General features: G+C 40.5%; 1 protein-coding gene across 1 annotated transcript in view; it reads right to left on the bottom strand.

The window, feature by feature from the left end:
- RELN (reelin) overlaps nucleotides 1–15979 on the bottom strand; it is a 306076-nt gene that overhangs the window by 50713 nt on the left and 239384 nt on the right. The window contains exons 30-38 of the mRNA XM_067299475.1: nucleotides 15575–15782; nucleotides 10526–10602; nucleotides 8791–8949; nucleotides 6737–6925; nucleotides 6231–6504; nucleotides 4627–4767; nucleotides 4354–4531; nucleotides 2793–2877; nucleotides 88–270 (exon numbers count right to left, since the gene is read on the bottom strand). Coding sequence (XP_067155576.1) covers nucleotides 88–270; nucleotides 2793–2877; nucleotides 4354–4531; nucleotides 4627–4767; nucleotides 6231–6504; nucleotides 6737–6925; nucleotides 8791–8949; nucleotides 10526–10602; nucleotides 15575–15782 — 1494 coding nt within the window. The remainder of the gene's footprint in view (nucleotides 1–87; nucleotides 271–2792; nucleotides 2878–4353; nucleotides 4532–4626; nucleotides 4768–6230; nucleotides 6505–6736; nucleotides 6926–8790; nucleotides 8950–10525; nucleotides 10603–15574; nucleotides 15783–15979) is intronic.

Raw genomic sequence — 15979 nt, 5'->3', positions numbered from 1 at the left:
AGTCTTAATTCTTGCTGAGTCCAGCCCCTCATAAACACACAGCTATGCAACTGTGTGTCTGGAGTCCCATGGGTGTCGCTTCCTTACCGTTGTTGTAAGGTTGCCAGAGCCTGAAACGTGTAGCGTTGGTTTGGGCCGTGTGCGGCAGTGGAACATTAATAAAGAGAACATCCGTAGTCTGTGTGAAGTAAAACTCATCTATTAGGTGCCAAGTGATGCCGCCATTGATGGAATATTGCAGCAGAATGGAGTGAGACCTCTCTGGGGTACCTAGAGTGGAGGGGATATACATTTATGTTCATTATAATCTGTTTGTAGAAAGCACTATCTCAAAATGTTCCTTCAAGTGTAAATATAATTAGGTTACTCAGACATCTATTACAGAACATGGCCTTGTTTTCATAACAACTTAAGCTGTTATATGTGTATTATACATATACATCCTGTGCTTTTCCTTGTGTGTCTGTCTGGGAAATGCTAATGAATTAGGAGCTAAATTTACGTTGCTGTTGATTATATGTTTGGTCACAGTTAATTTACTTAGATGAGAAGCTACCTCAGTGTTATAATTTTTTAGATCAGAACAAATCAGGTCCTTCTACCCCAGACATCTTCCAGTAACTCAATATTTATTTGCTCGTTGTTCCCAGGTACCAGATATTATCATCATCATCTGTAGCATTCACAGATAAAGACACAGTCCTTATCCTCACAAATTTATAGTCCATGGTTCTGACTACAAACACCAATGTGAACATATTCATGCCCAGAAATCATATATAGTGGAAAGCTCAGAAGATCTTTATTATTAAGTTTTAACAAAAAAGAATAACAATGCTCTGTGCTAAAAATTGGTGGCAGAGCAGAGAGTAAAATTTACACTTTCTGACTACCAGTTCCTCCTTCTTTTATTAACGGCATTAAAAAGTCAATAAAGACTGTTTACAGTCCTAGCTACTAACGGATATGCTGATGAGAGCCTGGCACTGCGTGTACTCTGCACAGGCTCAGTCGACAACATACATGTCGACAACATACATGTCGACAACATACTTTGCTCAGTGCCTGAGCGACGGCGTCTCCGCTGGGATCTCTTGGACAAATGTACGCTCCCTGTCCCCTCGCAGCGCAGCCACAGCGATGGCGCAAAGCTCAGTATGAGGGCAGCAGCTGGCACCTTACAAATGCCGAGGGTCAGCTTCTTAACCACTGCCTCACCGAACAACACTGGGCAAGTGCTTCTCCTCCGTTCTGCTCTCAGATTAAAAGGATTTGCTTAAGGCAGGGTGCAGAGCGTGCACGCTACTGCTCCAAGCCGCTCCAGTGCGAAGTTAAACCACGGCACAGGGAACAGAGCGGAGAAGAGATGGGAGCTGATTTCAGTTTGTCTGTGGCAATTAACAGTAATCAACACACTGCTTTTAGCGCTTACAACTGAGAAGTGTGCCAAACGATATTAATTTGCGCTCAACGTTAGTGAGCTTGTTGGGTCAAAGTCCTGGATTCAGGCCAAGGACTAACAAGCTATGCAGATTTAATCAGAAAAGATTTCACCCCCATTTTCACTGCTTTACTTCCTGTGAGTCAAGTATCAAAATCCAGCCTTGAGCCTTTGCCTATTCCTGCTTTTTGGAGCAATATTTTTACTGTTAACAGGTTTTAAAATTTTGGCAATGATCATGTTCAAAAATATTTTCAAAGAATAATTTTACAAAAGAATCCATCACAAAAGATTTTACTTTTAAACATGGACTATTGCACATGTTATTGTTTTAGGGCATGTTATATTTTTGGTTATTAATGTTTTCTCTCTTTTCCATAAAAATTTTAAACAATAGTAATAAACAGCCAAATGTATGTGATTAAATGTCTATTAAATGGAATCAAACTGAATTCACAAAGAACTACATTTTTGGCTGCACAAACAAAGATTTGTCTAAGATTTTTATTTAGGAAGAAAGAGATGGTTCAAAACTATTTTCACCTTGTCCTTTGGCAAAGGAGCAAGTAAGTTAGGCCCCAGTCCTGCAGAAGCTAAGAACATCTTTCAATTTCCATCAGATGGACAGGGGTTTTGCATGTTGAGCACTCAGCCGCGAAGCTCCAGTTTTACAAGAAACTCAAGGAAAAAGTTCTGAAACTGCATGGAAGTGACTGGAGCATTTGACCAGGTTAGTGGTTCCCCACTGTCTAACTCTTGGCAGGGATGAAAGTATTTTACAAGCCCAGAGATGGCAGGCACTTGGAACAGGGTAGGAGTGAATCGGTGGCTCGAGTATATTCATACTAGAGAAACTGCCTCAGGCTGGTTACACCAATTTGTAAACTTGGCTTGTAAATGTCAACTATTCCTCATACACAATTAATTAGAATTGCAGATTTTTTACTCATGTGTACAGTACCTGCTAGGAAGTCAAATGGTAACAATATTTAATCCAGTGGGCTGACACTTGCAATTTCCTTACCAGTCCCTTAAGCAATTTACCAATGGCACCAAGGTAAAAAATGATAAATGAATGTGTTCCTGACATACTGCAAAATCTCCAAAAATCTTGAGCTATCTTGTTTCTTTTCTGCTCAAAGACAGGGCTAGTTTTGTTGTTTTAGAAACCACCACAGTTCACTTTTTTCTTAGAAGCTGTATGTATGGTGGATGGCCTAGCCTGGTAGCAAGGCATGTACACTAAACTGGCAATCATGTGCACCGAAGTTGAAAATGTAAATCCATACTCTTCTCTGTGACGCTACTAGGTAAAGCTAGAGAAGTGATACGAAATCAACAGTGATCTTACCTTTGGCTATAAACTTAAATGAAAACTGGATGTACACGGTATTAGTGCAGTCTAGATCTCTTGAAACAAGCATTCTCAGTCCTTCCTGAAAACACAGAATATACAGCGTAAATCACAGTTTCCCTTACTGGAGACCTTCTGCAGCCTACTATTTTCTGGATGTTGTCTGTCAGCGACTGGCAGTGGCAGCAAAAGAAGTCAGCTCTCTGTCCCACATTTTTCCCAGGCAGAAAATGGGGATAGTGAAACTCTTTGCAAAGTGAGATGTAGTAACAGAAAGTGCTAGATATGGGGGTGAGATACCGCCACAGGCACAGCTGCGTGATCAGGTTCAGACAGTTGTACTCTCATTTAGTTCATGCCGGGATGAGATCTGCAAACACAGTAGCTGACTTAGGAGGACATTGAGTCCAAGCCAGTACACCCATTTTTTCTGCAAACCATATTGTAGCCAAGTGCCCTCATTTTGAGGCAAGAAGGCTCCTCTCTAGGGGCCCTTTTCTGTGTATATTTTGTACAAATATCCTCTCCTTGGGCAACCTCTTGACTTAGAGCAGTATAGAAAGGGAGCAGGCACGAAACTTCATAGTCACTCTCAAGGTCCTGTCCACCTAAATGGATGAACTCAATGTTTGGTGGATCCTGGGGCCAGACCTGGTCCCCATTCTGCAGAGAGCTGGCAAACTCCACCTCACAGAGCTTCCCTCTTTCTCCGACCCCTTTCCCCAGGGGAGCAACCTGCAGGAACAACCAATCCACGCTGAAGGCAATTCACATCCTTAACTGTGATTTAGATTATCTAAAGAGGCTGGAGCAGCTCTGGAGCTGATGTTTGACAAAGAAATATTTAAAAACAAATAATTTCTATACCCAAAGTTATAATTACACTTTGTTTCAGAGGCAATGAATTCAGTGTCAAAAGAAAAACATTCATACGTGAACTTAAAATTTGTGCGCTTGCAGGAATAAAAGTCTTTCTTGGGGACAGATATTTGTCTGTTTTGTAGAAGAAGTGAAAGGTTTTCAAAATATGGTCTTTTCTGGCCTTCTTAAACCTTTAATTTAAAAAAAAATTATGTAAAGAGCTAGAAAACTTTAAAAAGATAAAATTAAGTAAAACACATTCTAACTACATAAACATTAATTAAATAGACTACAGTGCTGACTAATTTGTATCATTCAAAATATTCAAAAGGCAATCAGGGGATTTCAAGACACAAATGCCATTGATTGTAATGTGTACCATATTTCCAAATCAGTCACTTGGCCTCAAAAATCTCAAGCAGAGAGTTTCATTCTTTTCTTTTGGTGGTTAAGGAGGAATTTATTAAACTTGACACCACAAATGAAATTAATAGCCAAAAACAAGATAAAAAACATTTGTTCATAAAAAAACCAACTGTGACAAAGTTGGTGCATATTTGGGGCAGGAAAGCACAAGATGTCAAATTTTAGCCTAAAGCCTTTGAAATAAACATTTGGAGGAAACAACAAAAAATATACTTTCTATTTTTAACCCTACTGGTTCTCATTCTTTTTTTCAATGTGAGTAATCTCTGACCCCTTTAAAAATGAGAGCTGTTCCAGACTTGATGGTGTCGCCATTCAGATTTCCCCTCTCGGCGCCGTAGACCTCAGGCCAAAGGTCTGGATGCAAATTACCATTGAAATCATCCTTCAGGACAGAAGGCAGAGGAACGACAGGGACACAGTACGGACCACCAAAGCCTCTGTCACACCTAGCAACAAATTGGGAGGAAAAGGTATTATCCGTCTGCCCTGAATAAAACACAACATCCTTTCTATTAAGAATGTAAAGCAGGTTGCTACTTACACACAGCGACCTGCATCACAGCTGCCGTGGCCTGAGCACATCCAGGGGCATCCTGTAGCCAGGACAACATTATCAATAGCCCAAGAATCAACACCAGGAGCATAGTTGTATTGAATCCATCTGAACCGTGTCCTGGGAGAGCTAGAAAAGCAGAATGAACGTGTTTCAAGCTTCAAAATGTCTGCTCAACACAGTGCTTAATAATAGAGTCCCACAGACTTCAGGAGAACAAGAATGTATTAATAAGTATGATTCTTAAGCATGAATCAGGTATGAAAAGGTGCTAGAATCACATGAAAACCATATTCCAGTTGAAACTGGGTTGACTCCTCAAATTAGTTTTCAGGCAAAGTTCCAGCAGACTCTAAAGGAGATGCCTTGAATGAAAACTGAGAATGTCACCATTACTGCGACACTTGCAGGTCAACAAAATGGTTGAGCAAAAACAATTAGCTACATTAGCATTCAATAGCTCTACATATTGCTAGCAGGGTTAAACAATATAGTTACTTCAGTAAAGTAAGAAGCAATGGAAGTTCATTTGTATTCTGTGTCATGTAAAGAAGAAACAATATTAATGTATGTTTATATATATATGTATAACAATATATTTATGAATATGTATGTACAAACATGCATGTGCATGCACACTGCTGTAATTGCTGACTGCCTTGGTATGTTCAGATGGGGAAAGCATTTTGGAAAAATGTCTATCAAGGTGCTATTGGTTAGATCATCCTGGATTTGTTCAGGCAGGAAATGCGCTGTGAAGCTGACCCTGGACCAACGCACACAGAATTACCCACTGACTTCAACAGGACCAGGATATCATTATGCTTGTGAAGAAGATTCTTTGGAAGAAGATGCATGATCTTATGGAGTGAACTATGGGATTAGAAACAAAGACGTTAATCCTAGTCCTGGTTCATCTACTCTGTGACTTTCTGTACCACCATATTTTCTGGGTGGTGAAATTTATAGAGATAATGTGTAGGATGCTTTGAAGAATTACAGAACTATTCTGAGTAATGTTAAGAATTATCATTGTCATCTAGTATTTCTGAACTTGAGCATGGTTTTATTCAGAAAGGTGGATGTCAGCATATCTGTTGCATCCATTTAGAACAGTGTAATGTCATTAGGAAGTAGACCTAATTCTCCTCCCAGTCAGAAGACTGGAGGTGCCACATCCAGTAAAGTGTGTTTTGACTTGCTGAATGTTATGATTAAAGTGCCTAAATCTTTGATGATAAATAGCATTACACCTTATGTGCAAAGACAGAAAATACTTTCATATGAAAGGATGGGTTGGTGCATTAATCCCTGCTTCTTATTGGGTTGATCTTAGTAAAAGAATCTTAGAATCTTAGAAAAGCTTGGTGTGGCATTACATTTCTTGCTGTGATAGAAATGTGTTACTTCCTTAAATTCCAGCATTATATCTGATGAAATATTTTGAAGTGAAATTTAACAGTCTGGTGGCGTGACAACACACATTTCATAATTTAACACACATGCAGAAAATTCCCAAGCCAGCGGATGTTTGCTCAAATTAGATCAGCAAAATCTATGTCATGCTAGATGGTCAGAAGAACACTGCTCACTTAGTTGCGAGTGGAAGGTAGACTGTAATTCTCTTCCAGTTTTGGAACCTTTCTGAAGTGTAGGCTGAGCTCTCAGTGTAGTGCTGACAGCCGATGGTTGGCGGGACACACTCCTCTGTTACCAAGTGCCAGTCTCTTCCGTTATTTAAAGAATACTGCAGATGGATGCTATGGGAATTACTGAACGGCTTGCTGCAACCCATGCTCAGCTCAAACTGCAAGAAAGTGGAGGCTGATACATGGAAATCCCAAGTCTCGGCATAACGAGGTTTTCCTAACAAAAGAAAGAACAAAAGAATGTATATATACCTTATGCATATACTTTCAGTACTATCATTCACATTTCTGTTTGTAATCTGCATTTTCAGCTTCTTTTTCAACCTTCTCTTCCCTGCAGATTATTATGTACTTGAATATTTGTACACCTTCCATTTTGTAAAAACTTAACCCATCCACAGTTTATAAAACGGGCACATATGGATGTAGCAGTGTTTGGTGACACATACCAATGCTTTCACTGAACATCAGAGCAGTATCCATAGACAGGCAGTCGATGTCTACTTGACCTCCTTGTATTCTGTACCAGCTTGCTTGTAAATCCACAGTTCCATCAAATTTATCCTGGAAGCCAGTCTGAGAACTGTCATTCATTCCTACAAGGACATCATCCAGAGCCCACTGGGCTGAATGCTTCCCTATAAAAAGAAGAACAGGCAGGTTAGTGGAGTCCCTGTTAGGCATTTATTATGCCTACATCCCACATCCAGCTCATGCACAGTGTTCAGACAGTTAAAATTGTTTTGTTAGACATGACTAACACATTGCTCAAGGATTAACCTTGACTCTAGAGTATGTTTCTATTTCAGAGAAACACAGATATTTTCTTCTTCATTTCTCAAGCTTGAATGCCTTCGTCATCATGCACTCTCCCTAATTTTGAATGAGACTCTCCCTAAGCCCTTAGATTGGGGGTTTTCATTCTGTGGGTCTCAACTTTCCTATGATGCCACACAGCTAGATCAGAAAGGCCTCTGTCTAGCTCCTGAAGTTTTCTTTTCTTTTTTTTTTTTTATGCAAGAGGATATTGCATGAAGGAAAATGATGAAGGCTCTTGATTTAGATGATATTCATAGAAGTATTGTTCACCTTCTCCTTCTTGGAAACCACTCTCTTCTTGCTCTCCAGCCTACAATCCCCATCATCTCAATTTATCTTTCTACTAGCACCCTCAAAATGTCATCTTACTGTACATCCACTGTCATTCCCTCACAAGAGAAGAAGAATACACATTACAATGAAATGTGAGCTCACAGCTATGTCCTGAGGAATGGTTGTCACCTATTGGCACTGGGATAGAGAGCGGTATTTCAGCCTCCAGTCATAAACTCTGTCTTCTTTTCTGGGAACTTCAGGACTGCCGTCAGGTTGTCTCAGAGTGACTGCTCTCAGCAAGGATGGATGTCACCCAGGCACCCCCCAGGGCAAGTGGCCACTGGTAGGACACAGGTAGGGAGCATCAGGACTGACATTGCACCACTGACCAGTGCAAGCAGTCATGGCAGAATGATGGTCTGCAGTGCACCAGTTACTGTTCAGCATTTTTACCAAATGAAGTGGCTTCTTAAATAAATCACATCCCTCTTGTCTTGTCTACTCTCTTGCCTAGTGAGGACAATTAACTCCAGCACATAAATTTTAAGTAAATGTACAAATAAAAAACCGCCATCAAAATGATAAATGATATCTAAGAAGCTACATACCATAATTACCTGACTGTAAGCTGTGTGTTTTTCTCCCCAGGGAATTGCTGTAAAATGTACTTTGCTACACGTTTGAACATCACCTTATATTTCCTGCTGAAGAGCAGGGATCCAGGAGCTTGCACAAAGGTGAGATGCTTAATCAGGATAGTTTTAATAGTGGCAGCTTGCCCCCATGCAAGGTGGGAGCTCTCACAGCAGTTGTGGAAATTAGTCAGCACCAGGGTTTTACTTTCAGCTAAGGATGCGGGAAATGAGCCCTGGCTGAATGGGCTTTGGCAGAGCAGCAGAGGGAGCGGGGCTGTGTGACCCCAGAGCAGGCAGTGGACAGCGGTCCTGCTTTGGAGTGTAGAGATAATAATACAGGGAGATGGGAACCATTGGGTAGGCAGACTCAAGGCCAAATTATGCCTCCCCTTCCAGAATAGACAAAAAATGAAATAAAATGTGTAGGCCATTTTGCATTCAAGGTCACTGCATACTCAGGTAAATCCAGTAATCTTATTCAGATTTTCTCTGTAATCTTTCCCACTCTCACCTCTCTGTTATCTCTCAGGGTCTTTGGTTTAAACCTAGCTCTGAAATAATTTGTTTAGTCTGAAGCCCAATATGCCATTTGGTGCAATCACAGATAATCATGCCTGCACGGTGACTCAGATAAGCCTAAACACAGAGCACTTACAGAATCCAGACTGTTCACCAGCGTCTACTTGGGTAAGCTAAGGTTTCTGCAGAACATGTCCATAGGGAGAAGTGTTGCGTAAAACTGCTTAATGAATTTTCAGGACTGCTTTGCTTACCATGCTGGGGTTGCCACCACCTGAAGGCGGTTGCGGGGGTTTTGGCCTCCCGAGGTAAGTCTATCGAAACAATCTGGGGTTCCAGGTAGGACATGAAATCCAGCTCCCGCAGCAAATGCCAGGTGATCCCGTTATCAGTTGTGTACTGAACGACAAGCCCTGTAGGCAACAGTAAGAAAGGCAGTTACTCAGACTGTGCAGAAAAACGGGGGCAACTCTTCAGCCCGTGCGCGGGAGCTGCCAGCCCCAGGCCAGCGCACGCCACCTGGTGCGAGCGAGTCTCCCCTGCCCATCCCGCAGCTCCTGGTCCAGGAGCATTCTGGGGACAAAGAGACCTATCGGAAGGATAATACGGCTTTACCGGCTGCCACAAGTTGTGCTGCTTATCCTCACCAAACTCAAAGGATCAAATCTTTTCTTAGGGTGGGGGTTACAACCTGAGTGAAACTAATGATTGTGCCACAGAAACCATAGGAATAATGTGACTTTCTTCATATAGCCAACATTTACTTCATATCAGGAACCCTTGTGGTTTGTGTCGGACCCTAAGTTGTAATTCTGATAGCTGAGCTGCCAATACGGTTAGTTCACAAAGCTTGTGTTTCCTATACAAGCTCACAGCATCCTTAAAAATTATCTTAATATTTAGATAATTTAAGATAGTCCTTGCATCTTACACACAGTATGGCAAATACTAGCCCAAACCAGAATTGTGAAGTCACTTATGAGCCCAGGGGACAACGAAAGAAACAGCACTCCTTCTGTACGTTTCTTTTCTCAAAACTGTTTTAGACTGAAGCATTGTCAAAGAGAGTTGATGTGCTTGTGACTTATTCTGGTGTAAATGAGAGGAGAATCAAATCCTCAGTGCAATCTCAGTTGAAAGACTACTGTTCTGAATCTGTATCAATATAAATGCCATAAGTTAGGAAGGAGTCCACTGATGCTAAATGATTTATACTGAGAGGAAAATGAGGTTTTTGTCATCTACCAGATATCACTGGTTTGTCTTCATACAACCAAACCACTTTACCCAAGCGGAGAATCTACTTCCCAAATTCTGCCTAGCATTCCCAGATTCAAGCCTCTATTCCCACCATCCTAGCCCCCCTCCCCTCAAATTATAAACATGTGGATAAAATAAGAGGGGGCATAGCTGGGAGATATTTTTTTTTAGGCTAAATATATTTACAGCTGCAGCTTTATAATTTTGTGCTTGAGGCAAATAATACATGAGAAGGGGTTGAAAGACAGTCTTTTATTATGCCGTTGAAAAGATGAACAAGTTTTCAGGCATACAAGCTCTTCTTCAGGTTGGAAACAGAAGCCAGCTTTATCCTGAACTTGAAACCTATTCCTTGTGTTTCAGACCTGAAGAAAGTCCTGTGTACTTGTCAATTTACCTGTTTTCCAACTTTACCAGTTAGTCTAATAAAAGCTATTACACCTCTTTTTACAAATCCTGTCTTTCTTAAACTATCACAGCTGCAGCAAGTTACTCTTATGGATAGAGTAGCAGTAGGCTTGATGGAAATAAACATAAATACAAATTTGGCGTAAAAGTAAGTAGTTTTACTAGTTAACTTCTGCACCACTTGTGAAAAATGAAGAGCTAACTGATCTATATATAAAAAAAATAAAACAATCCTTTTGATTTTGTAAAGCTGCTAAAAGGTAAATACACTGTAAGAGACCCAAAATGCAAAATCCTGACTGTAATGAAAAAAGGCTTTACCTTCATTCCTGGCTTTTGGTTTGTTGCAGGAGTTCCCAATAGTCTTGCTTCCAATTTGTACATAAAACTGAACTAGCCTGTGAAAAAAATCAGAGTAGAAGAGAAATTAACTTTGGCTAGGACACGATCCATCAGAACAACCCTCCTCCTCTTACCTAATGTGGGTTTTTCAGTCCGGTCATTATTCTAGGCTTAGTGGTTAGGTAATGTTTCCACTGAAATCAAGTATTGTCACAGCAAACAGTGGAGGACTCAAGCTATAAGTGTCAGTATGGCTTATTGATTCTGTGCCACACACGTGTTGTTGGTCCAGGCAGCACAGTTTAACAGTGCCCTGTTTCACATGAGGTGCAAGAACTCCAAAGCAGGCAAATCTGCTCCTTACATCAGATCTTACCTTGACCTCTTATAACTGGAAATTGGTTGAGGCCTTAAAATGCCATATTAAAGTTTTTATTATAATTATTATATCCTCACTAAATCTCCAGTCTCTTTTTGATCCTTAAATTCTTGGCATAAACAACTTCCAGTGAAAATGAGTTCCAAACTTGCACTGGACATTTTGTGAAGTAGTCCCTTTGATTTTGAATCTCTACATTTTAATTTCATTGAATGTTCTCTTGTTCTCTTGTCATGAGACAGGGAGAAGAAAGTTCCTGATCTGCCTTCCTTGCAGCCTTCCCTGTACTTTTTATCACTTCCCTACCTTCTCCTCTCCTTTCTACAGAAAACCATGTGAACCTTTTCATCTTTCTCTCTATACAAAATTTTTTCAAAGATGTCCTTGATTTTTCCCACAGCCATTTTCTGACACCCCTCTAAAGCTGCAATATTCTTTTGAAGACAGTGTAATTGGTTTTATTGACAGAATTTCAGATAAGCCTGGAACCTCCTTATTTATCTAGACTTGAAGTAATCTCTGCCCCATTCTTGTGCTCCCTAAAATCTTGTCATTCTTTTTTCCTCAAACAATCTGTAGTCATGCCCTGTACCCTTGCTGAGCTGGTATTTTTAATTGTGACTCTACGGTGTAAAACTGGTTTACGTCTTCTCTTCAATTTGCATTATTTTGGTAATGCAACTATTAATTTTAATTGATGCCCTGGTGCTCACTCATCAAATTTCCTTATATGTCTCCAATATTCATCTGAGTTGTATCTGATCGTAACTCATGTAGGCAGCATTGAGATGACTGGGAATGCCATCACCCCTTATGATCCTCTCATAAGCTCAGTCATGATCCTCTTCTGTTTCTAAAAGCAACCACATTCATCTCCTGTTGTCAAAATCGGTATTTCACATGTGAGATATTTTGCATGTCCAGAGGAACTAGGACAAGCCAGAATATCAGTTCGATTCATAATATAATCCCATAGCTCAGGAACAGCGAGGGTCACAATATTATGCTGTTTAGCCAGGCAGGTCCTACTGTTTTATGCAGCCCTGTTGCCTGAGACACTATTCAGGCAATAAAACACCAGACAGCAGTCTCAGAGAGACTTACAGTTCTATGATGAAAGTCTTTTTATGATTACCAAATATAAAGATCAGTAAAAAAACAAAAACAAAAGACAAAAATACCCCTTTCTTCAGAAGGGTGAATCAACCATCTGATCTGTAAGAGTTTGACCCAGACCAGCTCTCTGAGATGGTTGTAGAGTTACTAGCACAGAGTCTGCAACACAGATGGGAGCCAAATCAGCTAACAAGCCAGATGTCATCACTGGGAAAAAATACATATATATTCCACAGTTTCTGTCTAGCTACCACAGCTGCCAGGTAGGCGCTGTGTGCGAGTGCAGTCACTAAACAGATAGTGAAGGGTGTCCTAAGGGAAAAGTCATCAGAATGGGAGGCAGCAGCTAATCAGTAACCAAAATGCATCCAGGTATCATACTGTCAGTCAGGAGGATGAAAATACTGCAGGCAAATTGTGCCTTTGGCACATGGGGCCATGCAAAAGGGAAGGGATGGAGAGAATCCAAAGTGCAGGGCAGAAAATGGCTGGGGTGAAATGAATCTTGACACTCTTTACAGCTCTGTTAGCACTACTGGACAACCTCCTCATACCTGGACAAAAAGTGTAATCCTTCAAACAGAGGAATAAGGAGACCATAGGGAAAACAAAGTTAAGATTCATGACAGCACTTAATGTATATGCTAAACATAGAGTGCATGTTTATAGTCATTGGCTTCAGGGAGCAAGCTTTAGTTTTAAATGCTTTTAGCATTAAACTTTGGTTTAGTGGTGCCCTGTTAGGCTGCATTCCTGATCAGCACCAAACCCCTCGAGCTGATAAATCTCGATCTCTTAGGAGTAGGGTGAACCGGGAGCACAGGGCTTTAGTGTGACCTGCTCCCTCTGGGAAAAGAAGGATGAGAAGGAAAAGGGTCTTTGTGCTTCTTACAAGAAAAGACAAGAATTTACTTTACATATGAAAAGCTGTAAGTGCAGCAAGATGATACAGAATGTGCACAGGTAGGTCTGCAGGAATTTAGAATGAAAATCAAACTTTAACGTCTTACAATATTTTTCAATTTTTCGCTATTCTATGCATGATTTAATGAAACAAGATCTTAGAAGGTCTGGGAAGATATTATTAACCTGAAATAAGAAGCTTAAAAAGCTACTGCAGGACTTTCAGGCTTCCTATTCACAGCCCTCAATCCATGTGTCTAATGGTATGCTTTTAAAAGAGTATTTTCCTCCTGTTTACTCAGTCACCAAAAAAATCCCAACCAAAAAACCCCCACACAAATAAAAGATAGCTGTGCAAGGGCTAAGGTGACCCCTAATAAGATGACCTAATTCTATGAAAGGCATTATTAAATGCACAAAATAATATGAAAAAGGGAAAAAGTGTTTCCCTCTAATCTCCTCTTTCAAGGAGACATTAACTTTAGCTCCAAGAACAGAAGAATTTTTTAGGCTGAGGTATGATTTTTTTTAGGCTAGCTCTTTTAGCTAACCCCTCACACTCTCACAAATTTAGTCTGCTCTTGCCTCTAGAAAAAAAGATCCAACCGACATTACAGATAGTCTCAAACATTACAGTGGGATTCATCTGTTCTAAACAAGGCCCCTAAAAGCTGGATGTCTAAGTTGTACCTGGCCAACCCAGATTCCCTTTATAACTAGTCTTTCAGGCATGAAGCACCTGGCCTTTGCTAGACCCTATTTTAGGACGAGTTGAATTGCCCTTTTGAAGTAGTTATTTCTCTCATTTGAGTATAGAGGAAGCCTGGGGAAATTACTTTTGTCTAAGGAGTCTACCTTCGGACAAGCTGCCTGACGTGGATCCCACCCTTGAGCGCTGGTGATACCACTGCACACTGGTGGCTGAAGAAACCGAAATGTTAACGTTAGTCCTGCTTATGTGTTTGAGATGACTGGTGCATTTGTTCTGTTTAGTAACCAACCCAGGGATGTGGCTGCAAATTTTAATTGTTCAAGAAAGTTAACCTGCTCACTGTGATGCTTATAAAGAAATCTTTAGTTTATTTTGACAAACTGGTCAGTCTCAGCAGGAGAGCTGCCCACGTGTTGAGCACATGTTCAGAAGAGGGATCTTGCTCTTACCAGAAGTGTTCACTCTGGCCATTTAAATTATTGAGGGAGTTTTGAGACACCATGTTCTCATGCAAAATAGAAGTAGTGATAGACTAGAAAAGTCAAGAAAAATCATTGCTCAGTATGCGAAAATTTAAAACTACTCTTGGCTTCTTAAATGGTTCAAACTTTGTAAAAATGGAAAGCTTTCCTATATGTAATAAATATATAATAATGTGGAAGCTAAAGAAAATCCTTTTGTTTAAAAAAAGACTTCTTCAGGAAAGAAGGAATAACTCACAAATATCATTTGAACATAGGCTTCTTGAAGATGTGATCACTTCTGATATTATATTTCAAAGGATTAATAACATGAGATTTAAAAAGACTGTAGAACAGGAAAAAAAGTGCACAGATCTTCCCAGAGTTCCAGTGTAAACATGTACTTGCCAAAAGAGTATTTGTCAAACAATGAATTAATTAGATTATTAAGTAATTATTGTATAAATAATTCAAATTATTTGTCAGAGGAGGATTTGTCAGACACGTGGGACGCAGAGGAAAGGCAGCTGGAGCTGTGCTGCACTGTGCTGGGGAGCAGCGAAGGGTCTCCTGAAGCCCACAGCACCTGTCCTGCCCCAGGGAGCACTCTCTGAGTTGCAGAGGGGTAGCGCTAATTTGTGGCCACTGCCTGCTGAATGATCCCACAGATTAAATAATGCAGCAGATCACTGTGTTACGTACTCTTGAAGCAGTATTTGTCAGGAGAAATATCTTTATAGTAAACCAGCTGATAAACCTGTAGAGTGGGTTTCAGGCACATGATCCTTCCTGAGACTGGACAAAGCAGCAGCAAACTCCAGGCTAAATAATGGTTCTAAATAATAGCTCTTGGTTTATCCTAGTTACATCAATCGATTAGACAGTTTGAGAGAAAAGGGATCAATAGTACCAGTGGAGCAGAATTCTGCAGTAGCAGGGATAGAGGTGAAACCTTGTTAGCCTCTTGACTACAAGGAAACAATTCATATTCCATTTTTTAACACTTCTTACAAGCGCACTAACTCACAACATCCGGCAAGTAAACCACGCCTCATTTGCTATGCTATCTGGATGTCTGGAATTCAAGGCAGTGTGTGGACAGGGAGTTCTGTCCCGCTAAGGACAGAGTCTTAGCGTTTGTGGAGTTCCAAGACCATATCTTCTGCCTGTCCATCAGGACTACAATGCTAAGCCATCTTCCCAGAAAATGGTTCTATTTTCTGTATCGCAATTCTGTACGAATTCCATTTTGTTTCTAACCTAAATTTTCCCATGCAAGAAAGGCAAGTATTGGGCCAAAATTAATGAAAAAGTAATTTCTCTGTTTTTAAAATATATCTTACCAGTTGCAATCAACAGAAAAACATTTCACACCTTCTCTCATCTACACTTGTAATAGCAGAGAGGAGACAATGTTAACACACAAACAGTTCTGAGAAGCAGCATTCATAACTGACCTGATATTTGTGGTGTCCAGCGGAACAGTCCTTGCTTCCCTTTTGCCCGGTCCATTGAAGTACAGAGATTTTCCATCACTGAGCACTCCACAGCCTGTTCCAACCTGACCTCCTGTTATCTTGTACCAGAGAGGGCTTAGCTTCCTCTCAAACCTGTCGAACATCTCACTGTGATTAGGTACACTAGACACACAGGTTCCATGTGATGCTTCAAGGAAAAAAAAATATATAGGAGATGCTTTGTTGAAACTGCGCTGAACAGAGCAGAGCTCAGATACAGTAAATTGGCAAACAGTTCTATTGCACCCACATAAGAGATAGTACCAGGCTTTTCTGAGAAAATGCCGTGATGACAGGATTGCACCTTTCAAAATCCTCTTTATAAATCTTTGCAGGCAGAAAAAG

The sequence above is a fragment of the Apteryx mantelli genome, chromosome 1 (genome assembly GCF_036417845.1).
Source record: "Apteryx mantelli isolate bAptMan1 chromosome 1, bAptMan1.hap1, whole genome shotgun sequence".
Lineage (NCBI taxonomy): Eukaryota > Metazoa > Chordata > Aves > Apterygiformes > Apterygidae > Apteryx > Apteryx mantelli.
Note: the sequence above shows the minus strand (reverse complement) of the source record. Positions and strands in the feature narration are given on the sequence as shown.